We start from the raw sequence: 27,318 nt of genomic DNA on the forward strand, positions 1-27,318 counted from the left end.
ATTATCGTTATGCAAATAGTTATTGAAGATAGAATGAATCCTTGTGTATTCCGCAATATTGATCATCCCTGATCCATATTTTATGTATTACTATGAGGCTCCGTAATGTATCTTATGTTGAGCACGATACGACCGAGTTGATTAATTTTTGATTAGCTTTGTTGGTTGTTCCGTAAGGTACTTTATGTTGAGCATTTTTGAACTAAATTAATCATCTTGTTTGGTTATTTAGTTATTGCTCCATAAGTCTTTTTATGTTGAGCAGAACAATTGACAATTGAATTGATTACTTTTGTAGTTAGTTTGGTTGTGTATTCCAGTTAGATTAATTATGGATTCTCTTGTAATTAATCTAGTTGAGTATCTTCATACTCCGTAAGATTCCTCTTATGTTGAGTATATGTACGACTATCCTATTCATTTTCTAATGGTTATGTTAGTCGTATGCTCCGTAAGTTCTCCTATATCGAGCATAATCAATTAAGTTGATCACTTTTTGTGTTTAATTTGATTGAGTATCCCGATTAAATTAATCATGGGTTTACTTGTGATTAATTTGATTGAGTTATTGGACATAGAAAATCATTCTCATGGTTTTTGGTGTCCATTAAAATCCTTCTTTTCTTTTGAAATTAAGGTCGCTCTTATTGTTCTTTCGGGAATGACATCAAATGGGGGAGAGTTCTTTTGAACTTGTGCTTAATGGTAATATCTTAAGGGGAGTGCGGCTGTGTAATATTAGAGGGGTTATCTTGTATCTTTAAACTCCTTGATGAATGCTATTAGCTTCGGCTATATGATTGCATCTAAATTAGATGATATGTATTTTGTTTTACTTATGAAATGTCTCTTATGGAAATTTCATTATGATCCCGTTCTTGTACCTTTGTCAATTTTATTGACAAAAAGGGAGAGAATTAATATATAGTTCACACTACAAATACATAGGGTTTTCGGATCATTGTGTAATGGAGAGTGGTTTCCAGGTGAGATGGAATATTGACTAAGGGAGAGTGATGTATCACCATAGTATTATTGTTGAAGTTGTGATACAATTGAACTTTGACACTGTGTAATAATACTATGACACTATATAACAATTATCAAGACCGATGCTGTAACGGACCAGAAAATTTCCCTTCTAATGGGTTTATTTTCAACCCAATTAGCAAGGCCAAACTCCTGGCACGTCACTCGAAAGAAAAAATAGATGTAAATAAAGCAAAGATCAACGAGAGAAAACAAATTATAACACATTAATATACTTGAACAACAGTTTACACAAACATTTTTGTACGCAGTTCTAGCCAGTTCAAATGAGTCTTAAAGTATTATGAACTGTAGTCATACAAATATATGTTAAGACAAAAATATATAGCAGAGTTTGTCAAAATTCAATCTCAAGTTTTTTGCACTGGATTGGTATTTTATAACGAAGAAGTTTCAAACACAGTGTGTATACATCAAAAAAAATATCAGATTATAGTTTTTTCAAAGCAAAACATGAAATGAAAACATAATTCAGTTCCCACATGACTATCCAAAACAGCCCATGATATATATATATACAAGGACAACAATATATACCATGGTGTGTCCATAGCTCCACGTCATAAGATTTCCTCAGCTTACTACATCGAGCTAGCTCCAAACTCTATGGGAAAACAAAACAAACGGGATGAGCCACATCCCAGTAGGGGATATAACGATGACCGAGTGCCAAGATATAAATCAAAAAGTGTCACAAGATAAAAACAACAATAGAGCCTCAAACTGAAATATGAAATTCATGTAAAATATTCATTCCAAATTAAACATTTTTAAACTTCCAATAAAACTACTCTACTCATTAAAAAGGTCAGTGCCAATGTCAGGGTAGTTCTGGATACCAGCCACTGTCACAGCTAACGGTCTTCCGGGTTGCCACTCGTGAGTGGGGGCCCAGTGGGCCTGACGGTCCTATAGTAGAGTTCTCTAGTTTCCAAATAAAAGTGTCGTGATGGAAACATCAACAAAGAAAGTTACGAAAATCTCGCAAATCCATAACTGAAGCTTAAACAAGTATTGGCAGCAATTGCATAAGAACTCAGCATATAAGAGTGAAAATCACTTACCACAAAGTGCAATATATAATCCATGAACAATAGAAAGAATTATAAATACTGGAAATGAGAAGTAATCAACCACCATATATGAAAAAGAGAGAGTAAGACACTGAATGAAAGTCTAACAAGAATTCAAAACAAAACGAATATCATGACTTGATAGAAAACAAAATCGAAGAGTAATATCCATGTAAATTCCGGTTTTGAATGTCATAAATCAAAAATTCACATAGTAATATCCATGTAAATTACGGTTTTGAATGTCATAAATCAAAAATTCACATCGGCTTCAAAAATCCACATCGGCTTCAAAAATCCACATAGTAATATCCATGTAAATTCCGGTTTTGAATGTCATAAATCAAAAATTCACATCGGCTTCGTTATGCGGTAAAATTCAGCAAATTATAGTTCATTAGAAGCCCAAAGAATCCATTTATCACGTACAAATTACATGAAAAAAAATGTCGAGGTTCGTAGCTGTGTCAATATATTTCAACAAAACAGAACAATAATCACGTTTTCAGGAAATTGTAGTTTTAGGTAGTGTACAGTAGAAAATTCGTCCAAAATTCATTAGGAAACGGAATTAGGCAAGTTTGGTATCGTTGAAAATCTAAGAGATCTCTCTTTAACATAAAAATGATAAACAAGATCAAATAGTTGCATATTGTTTCGAAAAGTCTCAATAAAATATGGCAGAAACATGTTTTCAAGAAAATTGCAGTTTCGGCAGGCACCGATTGAAAAAATCGTACAAAATTCATTAGATCATGGAATTCTTCAAATTTGGTCTTGTTGGAAAGCTGAGAGAGTCATCTATAACAGAAAAATAGAAGGGGAAGGTATCAGGGAGTATAGATGTGCAAAAGACGTCTCTATAAAACAGGGCAGTAGCACACGTTCTGAAAATTTTCAGTTTTGAGAGACTTTAATAGAAAATTCATTAGTATATGGAATTCAGAAAATTTGGTCTCTTTAGAAAGCTTAGGAGACCCTCCTTAACATAAAAATTATAAGCAACAATAATGGGTTTGATAGCTAAGCCAAAAAGTGTACCACAAACTGGACAAAAATTACATTTTCAGAAACTTGAAGTTCCTTTTACAAACACTTAATAGCCTATCTTAGAAAATGGGCTATCTAAGAAACTTAATTAAAGATTTGATTTTTTTTTTTGATGAAAACCAGAACCTGGATGAGTTCAAAACCACTCCCAATCTTTAGAAATCATTCTTAATTAAATTTACATGCAACTAATTATGCAAAGAGTAAACAAAAAACATATATGGGGTTTCAAAACCAGACATGTTTCATAATTTCATGAATCATATGAATACAAGGAAAAAATCAGGTCAAGTTTATCCATCAAATCAATTTAATTAGCACAAAGAAAAATAAGAGATTCAAGGAAAGAAAACCCCCTACCTTGAAGCAAATAGCAAAACAATTCAGAGAGAATCCAAGCATCACGTTTTGGACAAGTAAGTGAAGATTTCTGAAATGTTAACACAAACCCAACCAAATCAACCACAACTGAAATTGTTTTTTTCTATTTTGAAGAAAGGGAAATGGAAGAAAACCCTACCTTGAACCGAGATTTAATCGCAATCTCAATTCCTTAAATTGTATTTCAAATTTAGAGGAAAGAAAAATGATTTCTTGTCTTCTTTGTTTCTGAACTAATTGGAAATGGGAAGTAAATAAACAGAAGAAAAAAAAGAAGAAGGCAACAACAAGGAGAAAAAGAAATTATTTTCATTTTATCTTTGTACATGAATTTAAATGACGAAAATGCCTTTATGACTTCTTTTTGGGACACATATACATCTAGGTGTCAAATAGGTCAATTCTAGTCTTAGTCAACTGTATGGTAATACTAATGAGACTCTTCCATTGCTACAAGGGATGACTAAATCAGTTAACAAAACCCTACATGAGACTCAAGGCACTCACCTCGCACTCCAAATGCAAGGCACGACAATACTAAGATTCCTGCACCCATATTGCACAATCCCAGTATACAACGAGTAGGTTGAGCTCAAGCCACAACTCGATTAAATTTCTGCGAGTGTTACACCATTACCCACTAAAAAATATTTTCGTCCCCGAAAATTAAAAAAAAAAACTAAGGGGAAAAAAGATTACCTCCTTAGTATTATTGTCCCATATGAACTCCATTTCAACTCCATTTCACCTAGACGCTTCTTTCAAGCTATGATGTCAGCACAACACCATCACCATCTAAAAGTCCCTATCCTGATGAGTTTTCCCTTCGTGCCAATAATCCACAATCAGTTCTCCGTGTAAGTCACGTTGTGTTCGATCTCGAACCTAAGCCTTGTCATTCAAGCACGTGAAAAAGGTCAACTTTGTGTGCACCTATGGATTATGTCCACAGAGCTAGTGGAAAACAACAAACTCCTTCTCACATTGCGCGCAACCCTTTTACTCTCATTACAGGATCGCGTTGTACTAGCTTCCTGGAAAGCATTTGTGTCAAATCTTAGAACTCCAAAATTCTCATCTTCAAATTTGATAATAGGTCCTTTCAATTGGTCTTGCATGATGTATATCACTGTTATCGTCTTTGGAGTCATTTCTGGACCCAAAACACTTCATTGATGACTTGACATAATGGTGTATTGGCACTTCATGCTCAACTTTGAGAAGCTTTCTATGACGTTTGGCTTATGCGAACTTGACGAATAATAAGTGTTCATTCCAGTTTGCGTACTAAGGTCAAGCTCGAACAGATTATCAGGTTGCAAAATAGTGGGGAGTTCAAATAAAAATAAAGGAACACCATTGAAAATTGAAAAAATACTCTTTGCACCATGTACTAAAAACGCCAGTAAAAAGTTAATACTGAAAATAACATAATTTAAGTATCCACTTATAGGCAGTAAGAAACATTTAAAGTTCCCAACAAGCTCAACTCAACGGAAAAGATTCGCCATCCATTTTTATTATTTAAAAAAAAATATTAAACAATAAGGGAAACCGTACTGTTTCCTCTAAGTCGTTGTTAAAACATGTTACAAGATACTAAGTTTCCAAGTTAACAATCAAAATCTGATATGAAAAGCTTATGAATAAACAAAACGTTCAATTTTCAATATCATGATACTTGTTTGTATTCCAATTTTCTTAAGCTGATAAAAGAGTTCAAGTAAACAACAAATTCATGTTGATACAAAAGAAAATGAAAACCACAAGCCAAATTATTAGGAAAATGAATCAGTAATAATCACGATTCATGGGAAAGTTATATTTCTTAAGAAACAACAACACATCAATTTCAAAGAAATTCTTAGTGAAAGAATACTCAAACGAGTGTTACTCAAAATCAAAAGTCAAACTCAAAAAAAATAACAATTGGGATGACAGTTAAGGTTCTTAACGAGTTAAAATATGACATGGTCATGTAAATCCGTCCAAGGTTATGAAGAATCAACTCATGTCAAAACAAGACACATTGGATTCATGAATCAAATTAAAAAGATCATAAACAATTAATAATTTTGTTACCAGTGTTTCTTAAACATAAGAAAATCTTTAAAACCTAATTCACCATTCTATAGAATCAAGTCAAAACACATATAAAACATAAGGTTCAAAACGTACAAAAAAATGACCAAGATTTCAACCAAGAAAGATACTAAGCAATTTGATCTATCAAAATATGAAATCGTATTTTAACGGACACATGTGACAATTTCCAGAGCAAAAATTTTAACAAACCTTTAGAAGGAAACTGTGGTTTTTACTAATCTCCGAAATTAGACAATCCAAAACTAAAATTTAGCAGGAACTGTATTTAGAGGTACCAATCAATTAAAAATTGAATCTAAATAGGAGAAAGCATAATACCTGTTTTGATATTTCAAAACTAAGACATCAACTACATAAGATTCCAACTCCACAGATAAACAACGAAGTGTTTCCTTCCTCTAACTTTTTCTCGACGTGCTTGGTATAGTTTCTAAGATCTTTGTCTTTCCAGCTGAAGTGACAGTTTCCTAACTTGCATTTCATGACATCTTGAGAAGAGTAAAAGACTAAAAACACTCATTAAGACTATATCATATTAGCAACACTTATTATAATAGGAGCCTAAGATAGTAAGACTCACAACAAGCTATATATATATATATATATCATGGGATTGAAATTTTCACCACCAACCCCGAAGCGATTATTCTCAAAATAAATTTATGGAGCTTTCGATTGCCCAAAATTGAATGAAAATCAGCGGATGGCCAAAATCAAAGAATTTTGTTTAACCACAATCAAATACACGGTATCGGAGAAAACCAATAAGTCCAAAAACTCACAGTCCAAGTAAATCGGAACTGTGCTCTGATACCAACTGTAACAGACCAGAAAATTTCCCTTCTAATGGGTTTATTTTCAACCCAATTAGCAAGGCCAAACTCCTGGCACGTCACTCGAAAGAAAAAATAGATGTAAAGAAAGCAAAGAGCAACGAGAGAAAACAAATTCATAACACATTAATATACTTGAGCAACAGTTTACACAAACATTTTTGTACGCAGTTCTAGCCAGTTCAAATGAGACTTAAGGTATTATGAACTGTAGTCATACAAATATATGTTAAGACAAAAATATATAACAGAGTTTGTCAAAATTCAATCTCAGGTTTTTTTGCACTGGATTGGTATTTTACAACGAAGAAGTTTCAAACACAGTGTGTATACATCAAAAAAAATATATATCAGATCATAGTTTTTTCGAAGCAAAACATGAAATGAAAACATAATTCAGTTCCCCCATGACTACCCAAAACATCCCATGATATATATATATACAAGGACAACAATATATACCACATTGTGTCCATAGCTCCATGTCATAAGCTTTCCTCAGCTTACTACATCGAGCTAGATCCAAACTCTATGGGAAAACAAAACAAACGGGGTGAGCCACATCCCAGTAGGGGATATAACGATGACCGAGTGCCAAGATAAATCAAAAAGTGTCACAAGATAAAAATAACAATAGAGCTTCAAACTGAAATATGAAATTCATGTAAAATATTCATTCCAAATTAAACATTTTTAAACTGCCATTCATTTAAATACAGATAAAACTACTCTACTCATTACAAAGGCCAGTGCCAACGTCAGGGTAGTTCTGGATACCAGCCACCGTTACAGCTAACCGTCTTCCGGGTTGCCACTCGTGAGTGGGGGGACCCAGTGGGCCTGACGGTCCTATAGTAGAGTTATCTAGTTTCCAAATAAAAGTGTCATGATGGAAACATCAACAAAGAAAGTTATGAAAATCTCTCAAATCCATAACTGAAGCTTAAACAAGTATTGACAGCAATTGCATAAGAACTCGGCATATGAGAGTGAAAATCACTTACCACAAAGTGCAATATATAATCCATGATCAACAGAAATAATTCAAAATAATGGAAATGAGAAGTAATGAACCACCATATATGCAAAAGAGAGAGAGTAAGACAGTGAATGAAAGTCTAACAAGAATTTAAAACAAAAAGAATATCATGACTTGGTAGAAAACCAAATCGAAGAGTAATATCCATGTAAACTCCAGTTTTGAATGTCATAAATCAAAAATTCACATCGGCTTCCTGTAAAATTCAGCAAATTATAGTTCATTAAAAGCCCAAAGAATCCATTTATCACATACAAATTACATGAAAAAAAAATGCCGAGGTTCGTAACTGTGTCAAAATATTTCAACAAAACAGAACAATAATCACGTTTTCAGGAAATTGTAGTTTTAGGCAGTGTACAGTAGAAAATTCGTCCAAAATTCATTAGGAAACAGAATTAGGCAAGTTTGGTCTCGTTGAAAAGTTAAGAGATCTCTCTTTAACATAAAAATAATAAACAAGAGAAAATAGTTGTATATCTGTTTTGAAAAGTCTCAATAAAATATGGCAGAAACATGTTTTCAACAAAATTGCAGTTTCGGCAGGCACCGATTAAAAAAATCATACAAATTTCATTAAATCATGGAATTCATCAAATTTGGTCTTGTTGGAAAGTTGAGAGAGTCATCTTTAACAGAAAAATAAAAGGGGAAGGTATTAGGGATTATAGCTGTGCAAAAGACGTCTCTATAAAACAGGGAAGTAGCACACGTTCTGAAAAATTTCAGTTTTGAGAGACTCTAATAGAAAATTCGTAGAAAATTCATTAGTGTATGGAATTCAGCAAATTTGGTCTCTTTAGAAATCTTAGGAGACCCTACTTAACATAAAAATTATAAGAAACAATAATGGGTTTGATAGCTAAGCCAAAAAGTGTACCACAAACAGGACAGAAATTACATTTTCAGAAACTTGAAGTTTTTTTTACAAACACTTAATAGGCTATCTTAGAAAATGGGCTATCTAAGAAACTTAATTAACGATTTGATTTTTTTTTTTTTGATGAAAACCAGAACTTGGATGAGTTCAAAACCACTCCCAATCTTTAGAAATCATTTTTAATTAAATTTACATGCAACTCATTATGCAAACAAAAAACATATATGGGGTTTCAAAACCATGCATGTTTCAGAATTTCATGAATCATATGAATACAAGGCAAAAATAAGGTCAAGTTTATGCATCAAATCAATTTAATTAGCACAAAAAAAAGAGATTCAAGGAAAGAAAACCCCCTACCTTGAAGCAAATAGAAAAACAATTCAGAGAGAATCCAAGCATCACGTTTTGGATAAGTAAGTGAAGATTTCTGAAATGTTAACACAAACCCAACCAAATCAACCACAAATGAAATTGTTTTTTTTTTTTGAAGAAAGGTAAATGGAAGAAATCCCTACCTTGAACCGAGATTTAATCGCAATCGCAATTCCTTAAATTGGTATTTCAAATTTAGGGGAAAGAAAAATGATTTCTTCTCTTCTTTGTTTCTGAACTAATTGGAAATGGAAAGTAAATAAACAAAAGAAGAAGAAGACGGCAACAACAAGGAGAAAAAGAAATTATTTTCATTTTATCTTTGTACAAGAATTTAAATGACGAAAATGCCCTTATGACTTCTTTTTGTGGCACATTTACATCCAGGTGTCAAATAAGTCAACTCTAGTCTTAGTCAACTGTATGGTAATACTAATGAGACTCTTCAATTGCTACAAGGGATGAATAAATCAGTTAATAAAACCCTACATGAGACTCAAGGCACTCGGCTCGCATTCCAAATGCAAGGCACGACAATACTAAGATTCATGCACCCACATTGCACAATCCTAGTATACAACGAGTAGGTTGAGGTCAAGCCCACAACTCGATTAAATTTCCGCGAGTGTTACAGATGCTTTCTCATTGTTATAGCTACAGATCTTCAACAACGGTGATACTAAACTTACAACCTTTGGGATCATTGGAGTACTTGGAAGTGACGAAAATTTCGAGGAATGTTGAATATTAGACATGTGGAATAGGAGGTACTAAAGTTTCTTATCTTTTTTGTATTCCATATGTATTGATAGTTTTGTCACTAAAATTGACAAAGGGGGAGATTGTTAGAGCATTGCTCGGTCGAACTCGCATGCGTTGCTATCTCAAGCATGTTTGTCAATGTTAGTGATCAAAACTATAAGTCTTGATTTCTAGTCTATTATAGCTAAGTCTCGGACTAGGATAGAAAATGTAGTTGAGCTCAAGTACTTCATGGCGATTCATCATACAAGAAGAAGAACTACTCAAGGAACCGGTGAAACTTCTCGACAAAAAGGTATGTGAAGACTTGAACTTATCTGTTACTCAAAAGTCTATCTACTCTATCTCCTACTCTTTGAGATAAGAAATCGTATGTTATATATATAGAATTGGATTATACACATTTGGTATTTCGATCCAAGTATACCTCGCCTATCTATATCTCGAAATATGTGTTGGTAAGATTTTCGCTTCGACCAAGTTTATCTTTACCTAGTGACGAAAGTCATGATATATTTCAATCACTTTGAAAATTGCTTTGACGAGAAATGGTGTAACAACTATATAACGTCCTCTAAGAATGTTTCAATGATTGAAATGAGAGTCTAGATTACATAACCAATGGGGGACATAAACATTGTTGTGGAAACACATTTATGTATAAGTCCTATTCTTGAACCAAAGTTTGCGAACTTTGTTGATCAAGAGAAATCGGAAGAATGGCTTTGCCTAGTCGGCGAACTTAGTCCACGAACTGCCAAACTTCTCATCCCGAGAAATTCTGCTGGAGTTGACAAACTAGACTAGTCCGCGAACCGGCGAAAGGTCTTTACGAGATTTTCTGTTGGAGTTTGTAAACTCTACCGGTGCTTAAGTCCGCGAACCTAGTCTGCGAACTTGAGAAAGGTTATATTTCTGAAGATGATTTCTGAACTTAAACTTAAAAAGACTAAGGAATGCAGTTTGCAAACCGTGGCTATAAAAGTTCATGAACCGATTCAAGTGAATCAGATCATCTTTGCTTCAATTGTGTCTTTTTTAGTACATGAGATTTCCTTGCAATTGAAAAACTCTTAACTAGTTCATTTGAGTCATTTGAACTAGTTATGGTGAAGAAGAACATGGTTGATATGAAATGCTCATATGGCTAACCTTTTGGTTGACTATTATTGAACCAACAAGTGCATACGTTTGGGTACGGTTAAAAAACCTAGAAGTGTGTATAACAAGCTAAGTTTTTGATCTAACGGTTGAGAAATATTAGCTTGAACCTAAATCAGGTTTTCATCTAACGGTGGATATTGTTTGCTTTGTGACCAAGGAAAAACCCTGATTTGAAAGACTATATAAATGAGACATCTAGTATTGTACAAAACTAATCCCCACACCTTACGTGTGATACTAGTTTGCATACTAGAGTTGATTCTCCTTTAACCTCTGGTTTTCTTTTCTCAAACCGGGTTAACGACTTAAAGACTTCATTGGGATTGTGAAGCCAGACCGATATTACTTTTATCGTAGTTGTGTGATCTGATCTTGCATCTTCTATCGTACGAGTACAATCAGATTGATTGTCTTGTGATTGTTATCTCCTATAGGCAAGATATAAAAAGTAATCACAAACGTCTTTGTCTCATCGTTTGTGATTTCGCAACATCTTGTTTCGCTACCATAAGATTAAGATTGTTGTGAGGTGATTGATTAATCTAGGCTGTTCTTCAGGAATATAAGACCGGATTATCAATTGGTTCATGTTCACCTTGATTATCATCAAAATACGGAACAAAAACTTTAGGGTTTATCTGTGGGAGACAGATTGATCCTTTGATAGACTTGTTTGTGTGAGACATATTTGTTTATTGTCAAAGCCTGCGATTTTGGGCTGTAGCAACTCTTAGTTGTGGGTGAGATCAGCTAAGGGAATCAAGTGCGCAGTATCCTGCTGGGATCATAGGCGTGGGAGCATAACTGTACCTTGGATCAGTGGGAGATTGATTGGGGTTCAACTACAGTCCATTCCGAAGTTAGCTTGGAGTAGGATAGTGTCTGTAGCGGCTTAATACAGTGTGTGTTCAATCTGGACTAGGTCCCGAGGTTTTTCTGCATTTGCAGTTTCCTCGTTAACAAAATTTCTGGTGTCTGTGTTATTTCAATTTCCGTATTATATTGTTTTATCTTTATAATTGAAATAATACAGGTTTTGCATTAGATCATCAATTAGAATAATCCAACCTTTGGATGTTGATTGTCATTGATTGATCCTTGGATATTGGTCTTTTGTACCATCCAAGTTATTCCTTGTGTTTGATTAAAGACTCGCTGATTTCTATTAGCTCGAGTAAATCAAAACAAGAGAGAGATATTAACTCCTCGATATACTTTAGTCTAGATTGAGTCTGATTGTCTAGTTGATTCTCTAGCAAAGTATATTGGAGTTGGTCCATACAGATTGCTAAGCGAAATATTGGGTGGTGTTGTTAGACCCCCGCTTTTTCAGGGGATATGACACATATAAACGGAGACTGTTTCGACATGAGTGAGGTGGAACCTTTTTCCAGAAGTGATTATCAACTCTTTCATCTGAGCTTTTTGAATTGATTTTATCAGTTTGGGGAATATTCTGTATTTCTACTGAGGAATGATCTTTAAGTTTTTTAAGACAAGACACTTCTTTCGATATTTTTACAAGAGTATTTTGAAGAAGCACAAGTTTCCTGTCAAGTGACTGAAAGTTATATTCCTTATGATCATTTACATGGAACTAATTCAAAGTTTCATTTGAACTAGATTTCGTTTGATCATTAGTAGACATAGAAAGAGGTTTTTCATTCCCTTCTGACTTGATGTAATTATGCATACTACCTTCATCATCATGATCTGTTTCAGATGTGATCAAACACGTCTTGTCATCACGATCTGTAATAGTCGAGCAAGGACTTTTAATTTCTTCATCCGAAGAGATTATAACAGAATCATTAACCAGAGTCATAGATTGAACCCTTTTTTCCTGGGAAGTGTTTTATTTTACTTTGCAGAGAGATCCGTATTTTCTTTGGCCAGAATATTTAGTTGTATGATCTCTTGTCTAAGAAGAGAAATTAAGTGAATTGTTGGGGGCAACCTTTTTCATTATTACGTGAGACGTCCGTGTTAAACAACACCAATACCCTTAATCGCCAACAGTTTAGTTTCTACCGCTGGGTAGAGACTTCATTGCTTAACCTTATTACTATAGTGGCGCGACCGGTTTGCCGAACCACCAGACATGGCATACGAGGGTTTGCACCCCAATAGGAACCGGCCTAATAACTAGGTCGAGACTCGACTTGAGTTCACTTCAGCTTAGACATAATTCAGTCCAAGTCTTTCCCATCACCATAAAGTAGGTCTAACCGACTATCTTTTTATCTGGTCGTCGTCGCGGTGCATCAACTTTAGGTAGAGAAACAGCAGCGATGCAACTTGAAGAACGTAGAGTTGATTGGGGGTATTTAAAACCTGTTGTTGCAATTGATATTATTTGGAGCTTAGCTTTTAAAATTGTTTCTACTGGTCTTCCGATTGATGTCGATGATAGTGAGGAGGAAGAAAGAGGAGGGGATTCAAATTCTGGGAGTCGTTGAAGGTTAGTTGTTATGGAATCACGGATTGGAATTTATTCAAATTTTTATATAATTTCGTTTTGTTAAATTTCAACTAACCAATTTTAGATATTTGTTGAGAATTCTGAATTAAGATTTTTGGATTAGAAAGTAGTTGAGTCTAAAATAGTATTGAAAGTTTGAAATCTTGGAGTCCTTCAAGCCATTCTCACATTGCAGTCTCAGTTGTCATGGTTATCAAATGAAATCTGTGTTAGGAATTTCAGTAGTTATCTGTTTGTTTACAGAATACCGAGGCAGAAACATGGAATCATTGAAAGCATAGGATATTTAGAAACAGGACACACATTATCACTTGAACACGGTTTTTTGACTCGTTACTTTGAGTGAGTGAAACAGGAGTTACAGGACAAACTTTATAACTTATAAACATCATGTACAAAGCAATCAATCCTTTTTCTGTATTTAGTTCTTCAGTGTTGTCCTTGCTCATTCTGGTAGTGAATTGGTTTTTCAGTGTTGGTAAGCGATGTGAATTCCTCGGTACAATAGCATCCTCTATGTGGTGGATAACAGGACTCTACCGGGTTGTCTCTGGTGGTGAAGTCCTCTTGCAGAATGCTCCGCGTCTATATTGGTAAACACCTTATACCTGATACAATTATGGAATTGACTAAATATAACTGGTTGCAATATCTTAGGCTGTCATTGAAACTTGTTTACATTATTTTTGCTTTCTCTTTGGTTGCTCCCTATTTGATTATGTTGCTTCTTGCATGTTTTGTGAGGCATTGATTCTGCCCATTCTTTACGAAGGCCATAGCATTCAAAGTGAGATTGTGTGTTCCAAATGAACCATGTTTTTATAATAAGAAAGACAAAAGAGATTGATGGATTAAGTCTTACAGAGGGCTTCTATCTCTGAGACTAACAAGTGCACTGTACACTTATGATGCATCATTGTTATTACATTCTAATGAAAGCACTTAAAATTCATGGGAATGGTCTTTTCTTCTTCTTGTTTTCCTTTTTTTTTCAAGTAGGGACGAGTACATATTATTAGCCAGCCTTAGGTATGATTTTATTGACTTTAGAGTCGAACAGTTGATCTTGGTTTACAGATGTCCAGCGCAGCCCTTCTCTTGATTTCTCGTCCCCCCGAGATATACATCATGGGCGAAAATCGCTCGTTTGTGAATATACCTAATTTCCAAAGATACTGCAGTAACAAGTGAAGTAACTGATTTACCTGTTGTCTTATAAACAATTATCACAAACTACACCCTCCTTCCATTTTCTCATTTCAGTGAACGGATGAGAAGTTTCTTGTTCTTACATTTGAAACTGTTTATATGTGCAGGTTGACTGTAGTTTTTCTGGCACTTGATGTATGTTTTGCCATCTCTTGTGTTGCTTTGGCATGTGTCATTGGGATCGCACTTCACTGCTGTTTACCTTGCATCATTGAATTTCTTTATGGTGAGGTAGGCCAGGTATGACTGAGAGAAGATCACCCATCCCCAAGTCCGTTACACAAATCTATCAACTATTTAATTTCATCATATTGGGATTGATAAAGCAGGAAGAGGTGCATCAGAAGCAGATCTCAGTATGCTTCCAAGATATAGATTCCAGATCAGTGATAGCGAGGAGAAACCTAGCACAGGAGGAGGGAAAATGGTTCTTCTAGCAATGAATGTTGGAGAATTGGCAGATGAACGTGTTCTTTCACGATGCGGTAATTGTTTCTTTTTATCGTGGAGTTGGATAGTCCTTTTGGTGCTAATAAAGTTTTATTGTTCTAAGAATATAATTTCCAACAATTGTTGCACAGCAATGCTATATGCCTCACTTCAAATGATGATGGAGCTGAAATTCATGGCCTGCCATGCAATCATCAGTTTCATGAAATATGCATCGCGAAATGGTTTAAGATCAATACCTCGTGCCCCCTCGCAAGTTCAATGTCTTAAAGGGAAGCAATAAACAAGTCTGAAAGATATTAATACACCAACAGCAAGACCAGATTTCGTGTATATAAAAAGCGGAATCACATAATTTTGAGCTTTTTCTCAAGTCTTTTCTGCTATCTGTTGTCTCATTTCATAGAGTTGTTTCACTCAGATTGTTACTTGTAATAAGTAATCTTTTGCTTTTTATGGGTGAATTTTAGAATAAAAGACCATTATTTATACTCCCTCAGGTTCAAAAAGATTCATGTGTAATTTGTACACAAGAATACCTGGGCAATTTTTTTGAAACGGAGTTAGTATTCAAAAACTCTACTGCTACTGGCATTGGATCATGTATTCTCGGGCAATTTTTTTGTCTTCACCTGTGCATCAAAAGAGGAATCCCCAAAAAAAATTCTAAGTCCCATCAATTTCATATTGCCAATACCAGAAATATTAGATTTGTGAGCAGTACAGTAGAGGTGTGCTTACCAAAGAAAAGGATACTGCAACAAACAGAAGATTGATAGCAGGACAGTGCTTCGCAATTTTAAGTCCCTGAAGATGATGAAAATCTTCGTGATGTTGCAAAAGTCGTGACTCGTGAAATTATTTCAGTCCTTGAATTGATCAATTACAACTCTGATTTTCATTCCACAGTATGCATTATTTTCTTCGCCAAATGGAGAAGCATTTGTATTACCAGAGTCTAGAGAGCATAAGACGTTCAAAAAACAAATGATCGTCTAGCATTATCTTTAGCTACAAGGTTATATAGGTAAGAGGAATTTCTCAATATTGCCTTTGCTATCTTTGTATTCTAAGATACTCGAGATATAAGATAGTTTCAATTCTTTTGCACATTAGATGAGAAGAATTTCATATAAGCCCCTGCAAGACTGCAACTAAAACTTAGCTGATGAAAAGTGCGTAGATTAAGAACATGGTATTAGACGAGTAACCAATGAGACATGGTATTGAATTAGAACGCTTCGGTTCTTGTTGAGCATGTGTTATCCCTCAGTCCCATTTATTCTGGGCAATCCTGAAGTTCTTGATCTGCAAAGGCAGAAAAGCTGTCTAGTGTTTCACAGTTTTTGATTAAGAATTTAAGACGGAAAATCAGAGCTGGGCCTGAGACCGTGCAAGCCGTCCGACCGCACAGGGCCAGCTCTGTTGAGGGTCACACATCCGCTTAATCTTTTTTTAGTTATTGTAAAGAAAAAAACGTTTAAAAAAAAACGTTCTATAGAAGATAGAATGTAAAAGCCAAAACAGTGATTCACGGCTAATACCTACATGCTTTGACGGGTGCTCGTGACTATATCTTTTAGTTTTTCTTTAATATATTTTTGTTCTCGTCGGTGGACATCAACCAATTTTTTTTATTTTATACTTTCTTTTATTTTTTAGAGTATGAGTCAGCACCTCCGTTTAAAGAAAAATATTTACAAAATGCTAATAACTAGCATTATTGTTGTTATAAAATTATCGTAGAAAAAAAATTGGACCCTACAAAAAAGACCCAATAATTTTGGCACATGGCCCTTTGGAACTCAAGATCGCCTCTACAGAAAATAGTGGTTCAATGCTTTAAATATAGATATCATTGTTGTTACTCAGAATTTTCTCTCTTTCAGGCATGGGTGGTATCTTGGTTTACTACAGGTGAAGAGCTTCAAAATGGTTATAGAAATGAGAATTATGTGATTAAATTATGTGCACATTCTGATATATTTGAAAAGACAAGTGCAATTTATTATTTCATGATACTTTTCCTAATAGTACTCTCGTTAGAATACATCATCCAATTCAACAATGTAATTCAGCTATTGCTCCTACTAATATTAACATGCAATGCAATATTCTCATCAAGGACTGGATTCCACCAGAGGAAGGATTTCTTAAATTGAATATTGATGCTTCTTACATGACTGAAACTAGGAAATGTAGCATTGGACTAATTATTCGCAATCATACAGGAAATGCAATAGGAGTTAAAGGCTTACATTCATAGGAAGAGGTGGATGCAGATGTGGGAGCTGAACATTTTGAATGCAAAGCTCTGGTCATGGCAGTAGATTGGATGACCCAAATGATCTTTGAGATGGACAACGAAAATGTGGTGAACTCTATTTAACAGAAGAGAAACTCAAGTGCCCTGGTTTAATCAACATTTAGTTTCCGCAGTCAAGAACAAATTTTTAAGTAATGACTTTTGATTTTGCAAGGTAGTTAATAGACTAGGTAATAGTGTAACTCATGCTCTAGCTAGAAAAGCTAGACTTGAAGCTCTATGTTTCTTCTATGATTCCAACTTTCCTCCTGATATTACTTGGAGAAAACTATGTTTGTTACAACAGATAATGAAGAAAATTCTCTTTTAATATTAAAAAATAGAAATTAACTAGCAAGTACTACTCATTTCCAAAATTTCCCTCGCATCCCTATTTTACAAGAAGTCAGCTATAGCACTTCTAAGTTCTAATAAGGAATGATAAAGCATTTTCAGTTTGAAGGCTTAATCGAGGTATAACTAAAATAGCCACATCATCATATAAGTACATAAAATATGACGCAATTTCCTATTGCACGTTCTTTAATCAGGGCAAACACTATCAAGATATAAGCAATGTGTTTCCATACACCCAGACTTCATGTTAAATTACCCATGAAAATAAAAATAATAGAAAGATATCTCAGGAAAGAAGTAGAAATCTTTGTTGTTTGAGGTGCCATACCTGCTCCAAAAGGGAGACTGATACCAGTCTAGAAAAGACTAGATGGTTGTTTGTCTCTACCTAACTAGTGAAAGGATTAACAACATGCATATTTTACATAATTAAGAAAAACATGCCTCGAATCTTTTATTTCTTTTTTATTGGATTCCAGACAAATGAATTTATTCTTGCCAGATTTCTAGCGAACAACAATGTCTCTTCATGAACCTAATTCACAATGCTCTGTAGCAAATGAGAGTGACTCATCCATAATGTTATACAAAATCCTTTTATTAGCTTGTTGATTAACTCCTAAAATAAAAGTCGGTAAATCATTTTCCATTCGGAAAATGCCTAAACAAACATTTTCCCTGATTATTATAAAATTAGCTATATAATCTGAAATAAGATAGTCGTCCTGTTGAAAGTGAAGTGTAATGGAAGGATAATTAGTAATATCAAATCTTCCCGGTATACGGAAACAAGCATCAAAATTTTGTAGGGAACCAATATATTCAACTACGAGTTCGTTAAAATGTGCTCTCACCAAATCTGCAACCACATCAAAATGATGTCCATACATCATAGATATCAGAGTACCGGAATCTATGACAGTACCGCCTTTTCCTTCACTGCGACGCTTGAAAATACCTTTGGGAAATCCTACTCTTTTGTTACCTACACTAATATCTTCTAGACTTAAATAATAGAACGAAAAATCAGACTTAGGCGCAACCATGGGAGTTGTATGTACTTCTTGACCCGCGCCTCCGATTGTAGCATCTGCGCCAAATCTTAAATATGTATCCGATCCCTCAATATTCTGATTATAAATATCGAAGCAGTAGGAAAATTTACCTTGTCCAGCTGCACCCAGTTGATTTATAAAAGACCATGGTCCGGGTCCTAAACCGAGTATTCCTGCAATAAGATATGGTTTACCACGTAAATGATTGCTACCAATAACGTGGTCGGAATTCTCTTGGCAGAAACCACAACCCATGCGTAGTTCAATACTTTCAAAGCCACCAATATCGGAACCTAAAGTGAATTTTTCTGCAGCAAAAATACCAGATGATGATGATCTAGTCAAATAATTTGTTACGTAAGTGCATTGGCCATCAGAATTGCAGTTTTGTCCCATGCAACGAGGATGTGTATTACAAGGAACATAATAATATGTAGATGACAAACTCCAAGGATAAAATGGCATATCTTGGTTAAAAGCTTCAGTGGCACCTTCGCATTGAACCCACGTATCATCACTACCTGAATCAACTATCAAATAATAATTAATAAATGGTTGTTGACTACCTAGAAATGTACCTAAACCAACCTTTGCAACATAAAACATTCTATGTCCGTAAATTACAGGAAACCGTGCAACATCGGGATTCATAGAGCGTGTTGCATTACAGAGCATTATTTTTGACCGGATATAACGAGCTTGAGCTTTTGATAGTTCGACAAGTCTCTGAAGCCTTTCGTCTCGCGTTAACTGGTCACCTGGATATAAAGGTGATTCTTTGGAGTCTATATGAATCAACTTTATGCTGAACCCTTTCTTTGAACTCGTCGCAATGACTGAGTTAAATAATAGTGAAACGTGAGTAATTGTTAGAAGAAAAATGAAAAGAGTTCTCCCCATTTTTTATCCAAAATGAATCTTGATGGACACAACTACGAGAACTTTAATATATACAACACTATTTGAGAAAACAAAATCTTCTTGTATTGATGTTCGTAAATTATATTATTTATACTTTAAAAGAGTGTTTTTCTTATAAATATACTACACGTACATGGAGGAGTACCGATGTCCCCGACAGCATGTAGCTAAATTTGTAATTACCACTAGTTAAACCGGACGATTTTGTTAAGGAATAGAAAAGGAAAAATCTTTAAATGTCTGTGTGCATTTCTAATTGTTCACTCATTATTCTTACAAATTTCCCAATTATAAACCATCATTTATACTTTTTTCTCAAAATAAACTAAACCCAACTTTTCTCCTTTTCTCTAAAAGGATGTTATTTTTCCTAAATCATGATTACAATATGGGTTTAAGTTACATATTTATTCACTTAAAATTTCTCCACAACAATATCAATCGAAAACCGAAATGAAATCAACTAAGATTTTGATTCTTTTCCAAAAAATTAATTTTCTAAAACTCCATAAGCACTATTATTCTATAAATAATATATTTAAGATGATTTTATTTTCTAAAATTATATAATTAACTATATTTTATTTTTTGATTTACGGATTTGATAATTTATTTTGGGTTGTATATAAAACTTGTGTACTATAATTTAATGGGTTATGTTAATAATTATAAGAATCCGTTTGGTTAGACTAATGAATTATTTTGTGTGGGTTATAGTTAATAAAAACATGGGCTATGTTTAAGAGAAGCCTTTCTAAAACAGGGAATGTGAACTGAATGTATTCAGACACCATGGCATAAATGCAAAGGTTAAAGGACATATAGGTTGTGTTGTTAGCACCGAATCACCAACCGAACTGTATGCTCGTATAGTCGTATACATTTAGCGCACGTCACCAAGCATACGGGAATGATAATTTAGCTAAGATAGCTAAATGGTAATTACTTAGAGCTTCTCCAATGGCATTTGTGTAGAGATAAAAGTCAAAATCGACCTAGGATGCACATCGATTTTCTATAAAATTATTCTCCAACCCGGATGTCATAAATCAATGTATGCATGACTTTAGGTAGAAAATGTCAAGGGGAATGTCTAGTTTCTCACATTCCCCTTGACATTATCTACCATCCTAGTCAGCTTTTTTAGTTAAAAATATATTTTATTTACTAAAATTAATTCTAATACAATAAATAATCATTTATAGATCTAATAAAATCTTAAAAAGTACTAAACATAAAATTTACATTTAATCAAACAACACCATTGGAGATGAATAACTTTTTTCACCTGAACTTAAGGAATATTTGGAATATAAGTGTCTTGTTTGTGTTGCCACATAGGAAATACATACAACAACCATTGGAGAAGCTCTTAGTTTTAATAGCCATCTCTAAGAAGATATCAGAGATCAGAGATGGGAGAATAGAGATGGATTAGTTAATCACATCAATCAAATATTGAAAATACTTTAAGAAGGGATATATCTATCAAATCTTTGAATATCAACACACTTATTGAAAAAGTATCAAAACCGGAACTTATTGCGTAATTAAGATTTCGCATGTCGACATTCTTTTTATATATAACTAGAGACAAATCTTTTCCTGTCTTACCAACATAACATATGTTCCATTTTGAGTGTTTCCATATCTTTTACTGATACGGAGCCTTTAATGATAACTTTGTGATCAATTTTAAATATTTATGAAATTTTATTTATTTGTTTTTCCGTAAGGGCGTTTTTGTATAACCCCCAAAACTACTAGTGGTACCCCTTTATCTATGTACACTTTGATTTTATCTTCCTACCCCATCAAAAGTATAAATTTGTGTACCCTACACATCAAGAAAAAGAAAACCCGTATAACTAATCTGTTGCTTCAAAAAAAAAAAAACTAATCTATTTGTACCATGAGTAAAAATATCGTATATTGGGCCAGATTGCTACTTAAACCACCATTTAGCCCTCATTCAAGTCTTTCATTCGTCCAACCAGCTCAGCATGCAGGCTACCGAATCTCCCGGTCGGTCAATGGTCAAAGTCAACCCCTAGTCAATGGTCAAAGTCAACCTTTGGTCAATAGTCAAACTCAACGATCATAGTCAACCATCGGTCAATTGTCGAAGCCAAGTTGCCAGTCGCGCTTCTAGCCAGTTTCCAGTCATGTTGCCAGCGTGCTGCCAACTAGTTTCCAGCCAAGTACTCAGCCACACTGCCAGCCAGCCTTTATCCAGTTTCCAGCCATGTCTCCAGTCAAGGCAGTCTATCAGTCAAAGTCAAGGTCGTTGATCAAACCCTCAATCCCATGTCGATTTGGCCCGTTTACACCAATCCAGTGCAAAAACCCTGTAAGAAGGATCTGGAAGTTTCCAGATGTCTTCCTGACCAAGTTACTTGCAAAGGAAGTTTTCTCGAAATTAGGGTTTAACCCATGTATTCAACTGTATAAATAGAGGGGAATCTCAACCCTAAATAGACACGTCCTGATAGATGAAAATACACCAGCAAACTCTAAAAGGGATCAGAAATCATTGGAATCCATACATCAATAAAATATCTCTCCGTACGGAGATTCTTCTGTGGATGTAGGCAAACCATGCTGAACCACGTAAAATTCATGTCTATCATCTTTATGCTTGTTTTGTATAAAACTCTAGTTTACATCTTCATCACCAAAATCATTGTGTTTAGTAGTGCCTGGAAATATTTCTAGGTACAAACATAATCCTTGATCTTTTATTGTCAACAATTCCTGATTTCTCCAGGGCATGATAAAGAGTAAGTATGTTCTATGGAAATTATTATTCTGTTCTCTGGAAATTATTATTAAAAGCAAGGAAATCAGTGGTGAATCCAATGTGAAGCAACGTGCACAATTGCGACCCCTCCCCATTGGACTTCCAAGCCTAATTTCCAAGCCCAAAATTATTTATAAGCATAATTTTTCTTTCTTGCTACCCCATAGAATTATGCTTCCTCTAGTTTTTAGCTTCGCAATTTATTTATTTTGTATTTAATGAAGGTTAGTCTTGTCTATTTTTTAATCGGTTTGATAAACCATATAGGCAGGGGGTTTTCCCCTTTGCTATCTCTTTCAATCAATCTCTTGTAATAACTCAAGGTTTTAGAACTAAACATTCAAAAAGAAGAGCTCTTTGGATTTGGTTATTCATCTAATGGTGACGATGGGTTCCAAAAATTACGATCCAATAATGGGGTAACAAGAACAAAGAAATTGAAGATTGTTTCATAGATCAGTTGCTTCCCATGAACGTTTCTGCTTTGTTGAAGTTTTTAATAACTAGAGTACAAGTTATTAGGTCATGGAGATTACAACACAAACCTTTACTAGTAAGAGATTTTTTTTGATCCATCCATTTACTTGAGTTAATTTGCCTATAACCAGTGCAATCTCATCAAAAAGACTAAAATTATTTAATGCCGTGAATAATTCCTAAATTAGGACGATCGATCGGAGGGCCCGAAGGGAGGGAGTCCCTTTTATGACCACTGTTTTGTAAAATGAAGCCTCACGCAAATGTGTAATATGATAAAAAGATTGGAAATCTTTGGTGTTCATGGTTAGTTTTTCACTTGACACAATTGTCCCTTCCTTTTATTCCAATTACTATAACTCTTTATGTATCCTGTTTTTTCCGGGGTATAATTGGTAAGAAAACTGGAATATAACATATTTAAAAATCCGTGCCTTTGAATTTTACAAATTTTATCTAGTTGGAAAGCTTCTAAAGAGATTTACACAGTGAATATAAACAACAATATCAGATTTAAAGTTTTCATTGGAGGTGTTTATCCTTTTAGGCACAATTTTTGAAAATTGAATACATGGCCATTATGCAAACCACCACAAAAGATGCATAACACATTATGCAACTATATTTTGGTTTATGAATCAATTAATTTTCCGTTGCAGCTAATAAAATGATGTACTTCCTACGTTTTAGGAAAATGTGATACTTTCACTTTTCCAATTTGACCTATTTATTCGGTCGGCCCTCCCCACCGTGGCAGCGGTGTTCTAGTTATATTTTAGAAGAAAGATATGGGAGATTTATGTTATTAGTTAAGGAATTGTTTTATCTGCGGAATTTATTCTTAATCTACGGTTTATGTCAATAAAATTTCATTTTTACAAGGAAAGGGGTACATATATTAAAAATTTCTAGAAAAAGTAAACTTTTTGTATTAATCGAACTATAGTTAGTTATTCTAGTTAGAAGAGGTACCATTAGTAAAATTCAGAGTGCAAAGAGGAACGCCCTTTCGTAATGGAGTGTTTATGGATATCTATGGTGACCACACACTACATTGTGCCAGTGAAGTGGGTCCTAAACTTAGACATGACACGGTCAAAGACGTCTTTGCTCACATATGCTACAAGGCCGGAGTTGCCGCAAGGAAATAAGTCTCATTGGGTTTTCTCTCCAACAGCGGAACCACATTAAAGCCAGCGGATATTCTTGTCTACAATTGGGAAGTTGGTAAAGATGTCACGGGGGTCTCTCCGTTTACAAGTGCTAGAACTCGATCTTTCACACCCGGCCATGCAATCTCGGCTGTTATAACACGCAAATTGCACAAATACATTGACCAATGCAGAACACATGGTTATGGCTTCCAAGTATTGGCCTTCACCACCTTAGGTGAATTGGGTGAAGACACTATTTCTTTCCTTAGGCGTTTGAGAAACTGCCTTGTTAGATATGATGTTAATCATAAAATTGGTAGTTCTCTTTTTCATAGACTAGGTATTATTATTCAAAAAGGTGTTGGAGCGCAAATTGTTACCCGACTTCTAACTATTGATGTGTAATTGAGCCGAAAAAGAGAGAAAAAAAAAGATGTATCGCAGCCAGTCCTCCACAATATTTTGTCTACCGTAATTGTCACTTGGACCTTACATGTAACATTGCAAGGGATGGATGTACTATACCGTCTATTTTTATTCTAAAAAACTCAACCAACAACATAGTTTATATCGCATTCAATACCGAATTATAACATGTTGGAGAGAATGAATTTTAATTAAAAAATATTTTTGGTCTTGGTATGGTTTGACCTAATGGCACCTCCTATGAAATATGCGCGTATACCATGCACCAAGTCTTCTTGTCTACTCGAAACTATTTTTGCAAGTTTTTTTTTAGGAAATTAATTTTAAAAGTATTTTCTTTAAGAGTTTTATTTATGGAAAAATTTCCTTTTTGTTACAAAAAGCGAAACTCGTTTTAGAAGAAAACCTAAACCTAACGTGATTTGCAAGTAAGTTCTCCTAGAAATGGAAGAAAACCTAAACCTAACTTGATTTGCAAGCAAGTTTTCCTATAAATACATAATTGGAAATTCTGTTTTCAACTTTCGTCCAGAAGCGGCTATTATCACGTCTTGTTTTCACATCTAGTTTCTTTGTTTTGTGCTCTGCTTGTTTATTTACCTCCAGTCCTTGTTTCTAAGTTCAAGAGTGGGTAGCTTGCATTGTGCTAACACAATTTATATGGGACATTCTTATCCTAGACACATCTTCGCACGTTGGGGTTTAGCATTGCTCATCTTGAATATACACGCAAACTAATTTGTTAAGAGCAAGTTCTTGAACCTGTAAGTCTGCCCTCGTCAAGTTGTTGCCACAGAGTTGTTTTGATTCAGTTCTTTATATATACTTTTGATTTATCCAACGTGTTGTTCATTTTTTCAAGATTCCAACATAACATTTTATTGTTACCTAGCTTATATTGTTCATATCTAAATCTATCATGTCTACTGCTATTAACATCACCCTCTATATTAGTAATTTAGTACCCCTACCATCACGTCAAGCTAATTACTACTATTTAAACCCGTTCGTAGATATATATCAGCATGATTTCTAAAGGGGTTTATCAAAATTAGCAGGGGTTACCATTTGAGTGATCTGACAGTCAGGATCGAATGTAACTCTTTTATCTCATATGAAACGGTACCCCTGCTAATTTCGGTAACACCCTATAGCAATCGTGATATATCAACTTTAATGTAATTAAACTCAAATCATCGGATTACTTTCTATCATGCGTCTCGAGACACTTGAATCAATGTAACTCAGTGATTCTAAGAAGGACTTGGAAGAAGAGAAAATGAAATAGCGAACAACCTCCCCGTAACTTTGGGAGAAGGGGTGCCTCCTCATAAAGGGGACCGCAGTGACCAGGCCCGGGCGACTGTTTACCAAAAACACAGGTCTCCGCAAAATCGTAAAGACCATGTATGGGGTCTGACGCCTGCCCAGTGCCGGAAGGTCAAGGAAGTTGGTGACCTGATGACAAGGAAGCCGGCGACCGAAGCCCCGGTGAACGAAGGCCGTAATTATAATTGTCCTAAGGTAGCGATAATTATCATATTCAGACAAAAAAAAAATTCTTTCTTTTAAGTGGTATTCAGACAATTCAATAGTACATCATACCACCCTAACACAACTTCTCAGTCTCGCACACGTGAAGGGTGTGACTGGATTTTGGACGGGCCAAGGGCATTGGCATATAAACCTATAAATCCTGCGAAGAACCAGCATTGGATTTGCTTTTGTGGAACCTATTACCTATTATTATTATTATTGAACAATATTATTGGCGCTTCGGAGATTGAACTGTGACGGTTGTCTACGACTCAAATGTCTTAAATATGGATAGGCAGACTTAATATATAGTAAAAGTAAAAAAAAAAAAAAAAAGCTTATTCTATAAATAAACATAATTTTAACAGTTATACATAATACTCCTCATTCACAAATCATGATGAAGATGATGAATTCAAAAATAATAATAATAATAACTCTTTTTTCTTCAATATAGCCTTAGTGGCATCTTTTATAATAATAATGTTTCTAGGTTGCCCACAATTCCTTGTAATGTTGGTTTTGATGTTGATTTATAATAATAATATGTTAATTTTATAATAATAATGGATTAATAAATCAAGAATCTACGATATTAGGTGAAAATCAGGAAACTTAATACTTTTTTTTTTGTTGTTTTTGGTTTCTTAAATATATTAAAATGATCAAAGTAGAATCCAATTTCAATTTCAGGAACTACTTAGGGCTATGAACATCTAAACTTCAAGTCGTAAATACTCTCTACGGCTAGGAGCTCACCAGTTCCTGATTGTAAGTAGTTCACCTACTGCTAGGAATTTGTCATTTCTCAACCGTATTTTTGTTGTTTAAAGCTAGAAATTGATGAATTCCTAGTTTTGGGGCGTTTTACGGCTAGGATCCTAGCTGTAGGTGGATCCAAAATTCCAAAATTAAAAAATATACTCATTCATGTAAATATATAATCATTTTTGGAATGAGTATCAGTTTATACTCAAGCTTAAAATCATTTTCTTAAAATCTAAAAATCAATTTATCATTTTATAGCCGTAATTTGTTGTTTATGGATATGAAATTATGAATTCCTGAAGGCGTATGTGACTCTGAAAAATACAATACTCTCGTCACACAGTTTCTAGCCATAGATAGTATTTTCCTAACCGTTGATTATGTATTGTGGCTCGACCACAGTCTTGATTTCTAGCCGTACGTCTTACTTACGACTAAGAGATGATTAACTCCTACCGTAATATGCCTTGAAAATGAAAAAGTGAGAGGGGCGCATGTTTCGTTGATTCTAGAAAATTAAATCAAATTACTAATTTAATAAAACCACTAACACTTAATTGGTTTAGCTAATTAAATTGAGTTAGTGTGTTTACTACTTAGAAGGAAGTGTTAGAAAGAGAGTGGTTGCTCAGCTTCATGTAAATCCCCGAGTTGCATAGATTAGA

General features: G+C 34.5%; 2 protein-coding genes and 1 long non-coding RNA gene across 4 annotated transcripts; 1 reads left to right on the forward strand and 2 right to left on the reverse strand.

Annotated features, from left to right (window-relative positions):
* Positions 1-1,383: 1,383 nt before the first annotated feature.
* LOC113361142 lies at positions 1,384-9,057 on the reverse strand. Of its 2 annotated transcripts, none has more exons than XR_003364968.1 (3): positions 8,931-9,057; positions 8,773-8,842; positions 1,384-1,654 (listed from the first exon to the last, which is right to left on the reverse strand). It is a non-coding gene; the product is annotated as an uncharacterized LOC113361142 (long non-coding RNA). The 2 variants fall into 2 exon arrangements; XR_003364967.1 differs by lacking the exon at positions 1,384-1,654 and adding an exon at positions 7,075-7,728.
* Positions 9,058-12,941: 3,884 nt separating this feature from the next.
* LOC113359292 (E3 ubiquitin protein ligase RIE1-like) lies at positions 12,942-15,425 on the forward strand (the record flags this gene model as incomplete). Its single annotated transcript, XM_026602955.1, has 6 exons — positions 12,942-13,169; positions 13,371-13,537; positions 13,669-13,788; positions 14,512-14,639; positions 14,731-14,889; positions 14,986-15,425. Coding segments are annotated over 6 exons (954 nt in total), but the record flags the coding sequence as incomplete, so codon positions are not given.
* A 2,618-nt stretch (positions 15,426-18,043) lies between these two features.
* On the reverse strand, positions 18,044-19,471 carry LOC113359293 (aspartic proteinase CDR1-like). Its single transcript, XM_026602956.1, has one exon. The coding sequence runs from the start codon at positions 19,469-19,471 to the stop codon at positions 18,044-18,046; it is 1,428 nt and encodes a 475-aa protein (XP_026458741.1).
* Positions 19,472-27,318: the final 7,847 nt, after the last annotated feature.

Source organism: Papaver somniferum, chromosome 3 (genome assembly GCF_003573695.1).
Source record: "Papaver somniferum cultivar HN1 chromosome 3, ASM357369v1, whole genome shotgun sequence".
NCBI classification, from domain to species: domain Eukaryota; kingdom Viridiplantae; phylum Streptophyta; class Magnoliopsida; order Ranunculales; family Papaveraceae; genus Papaver; species Papaver somniferum.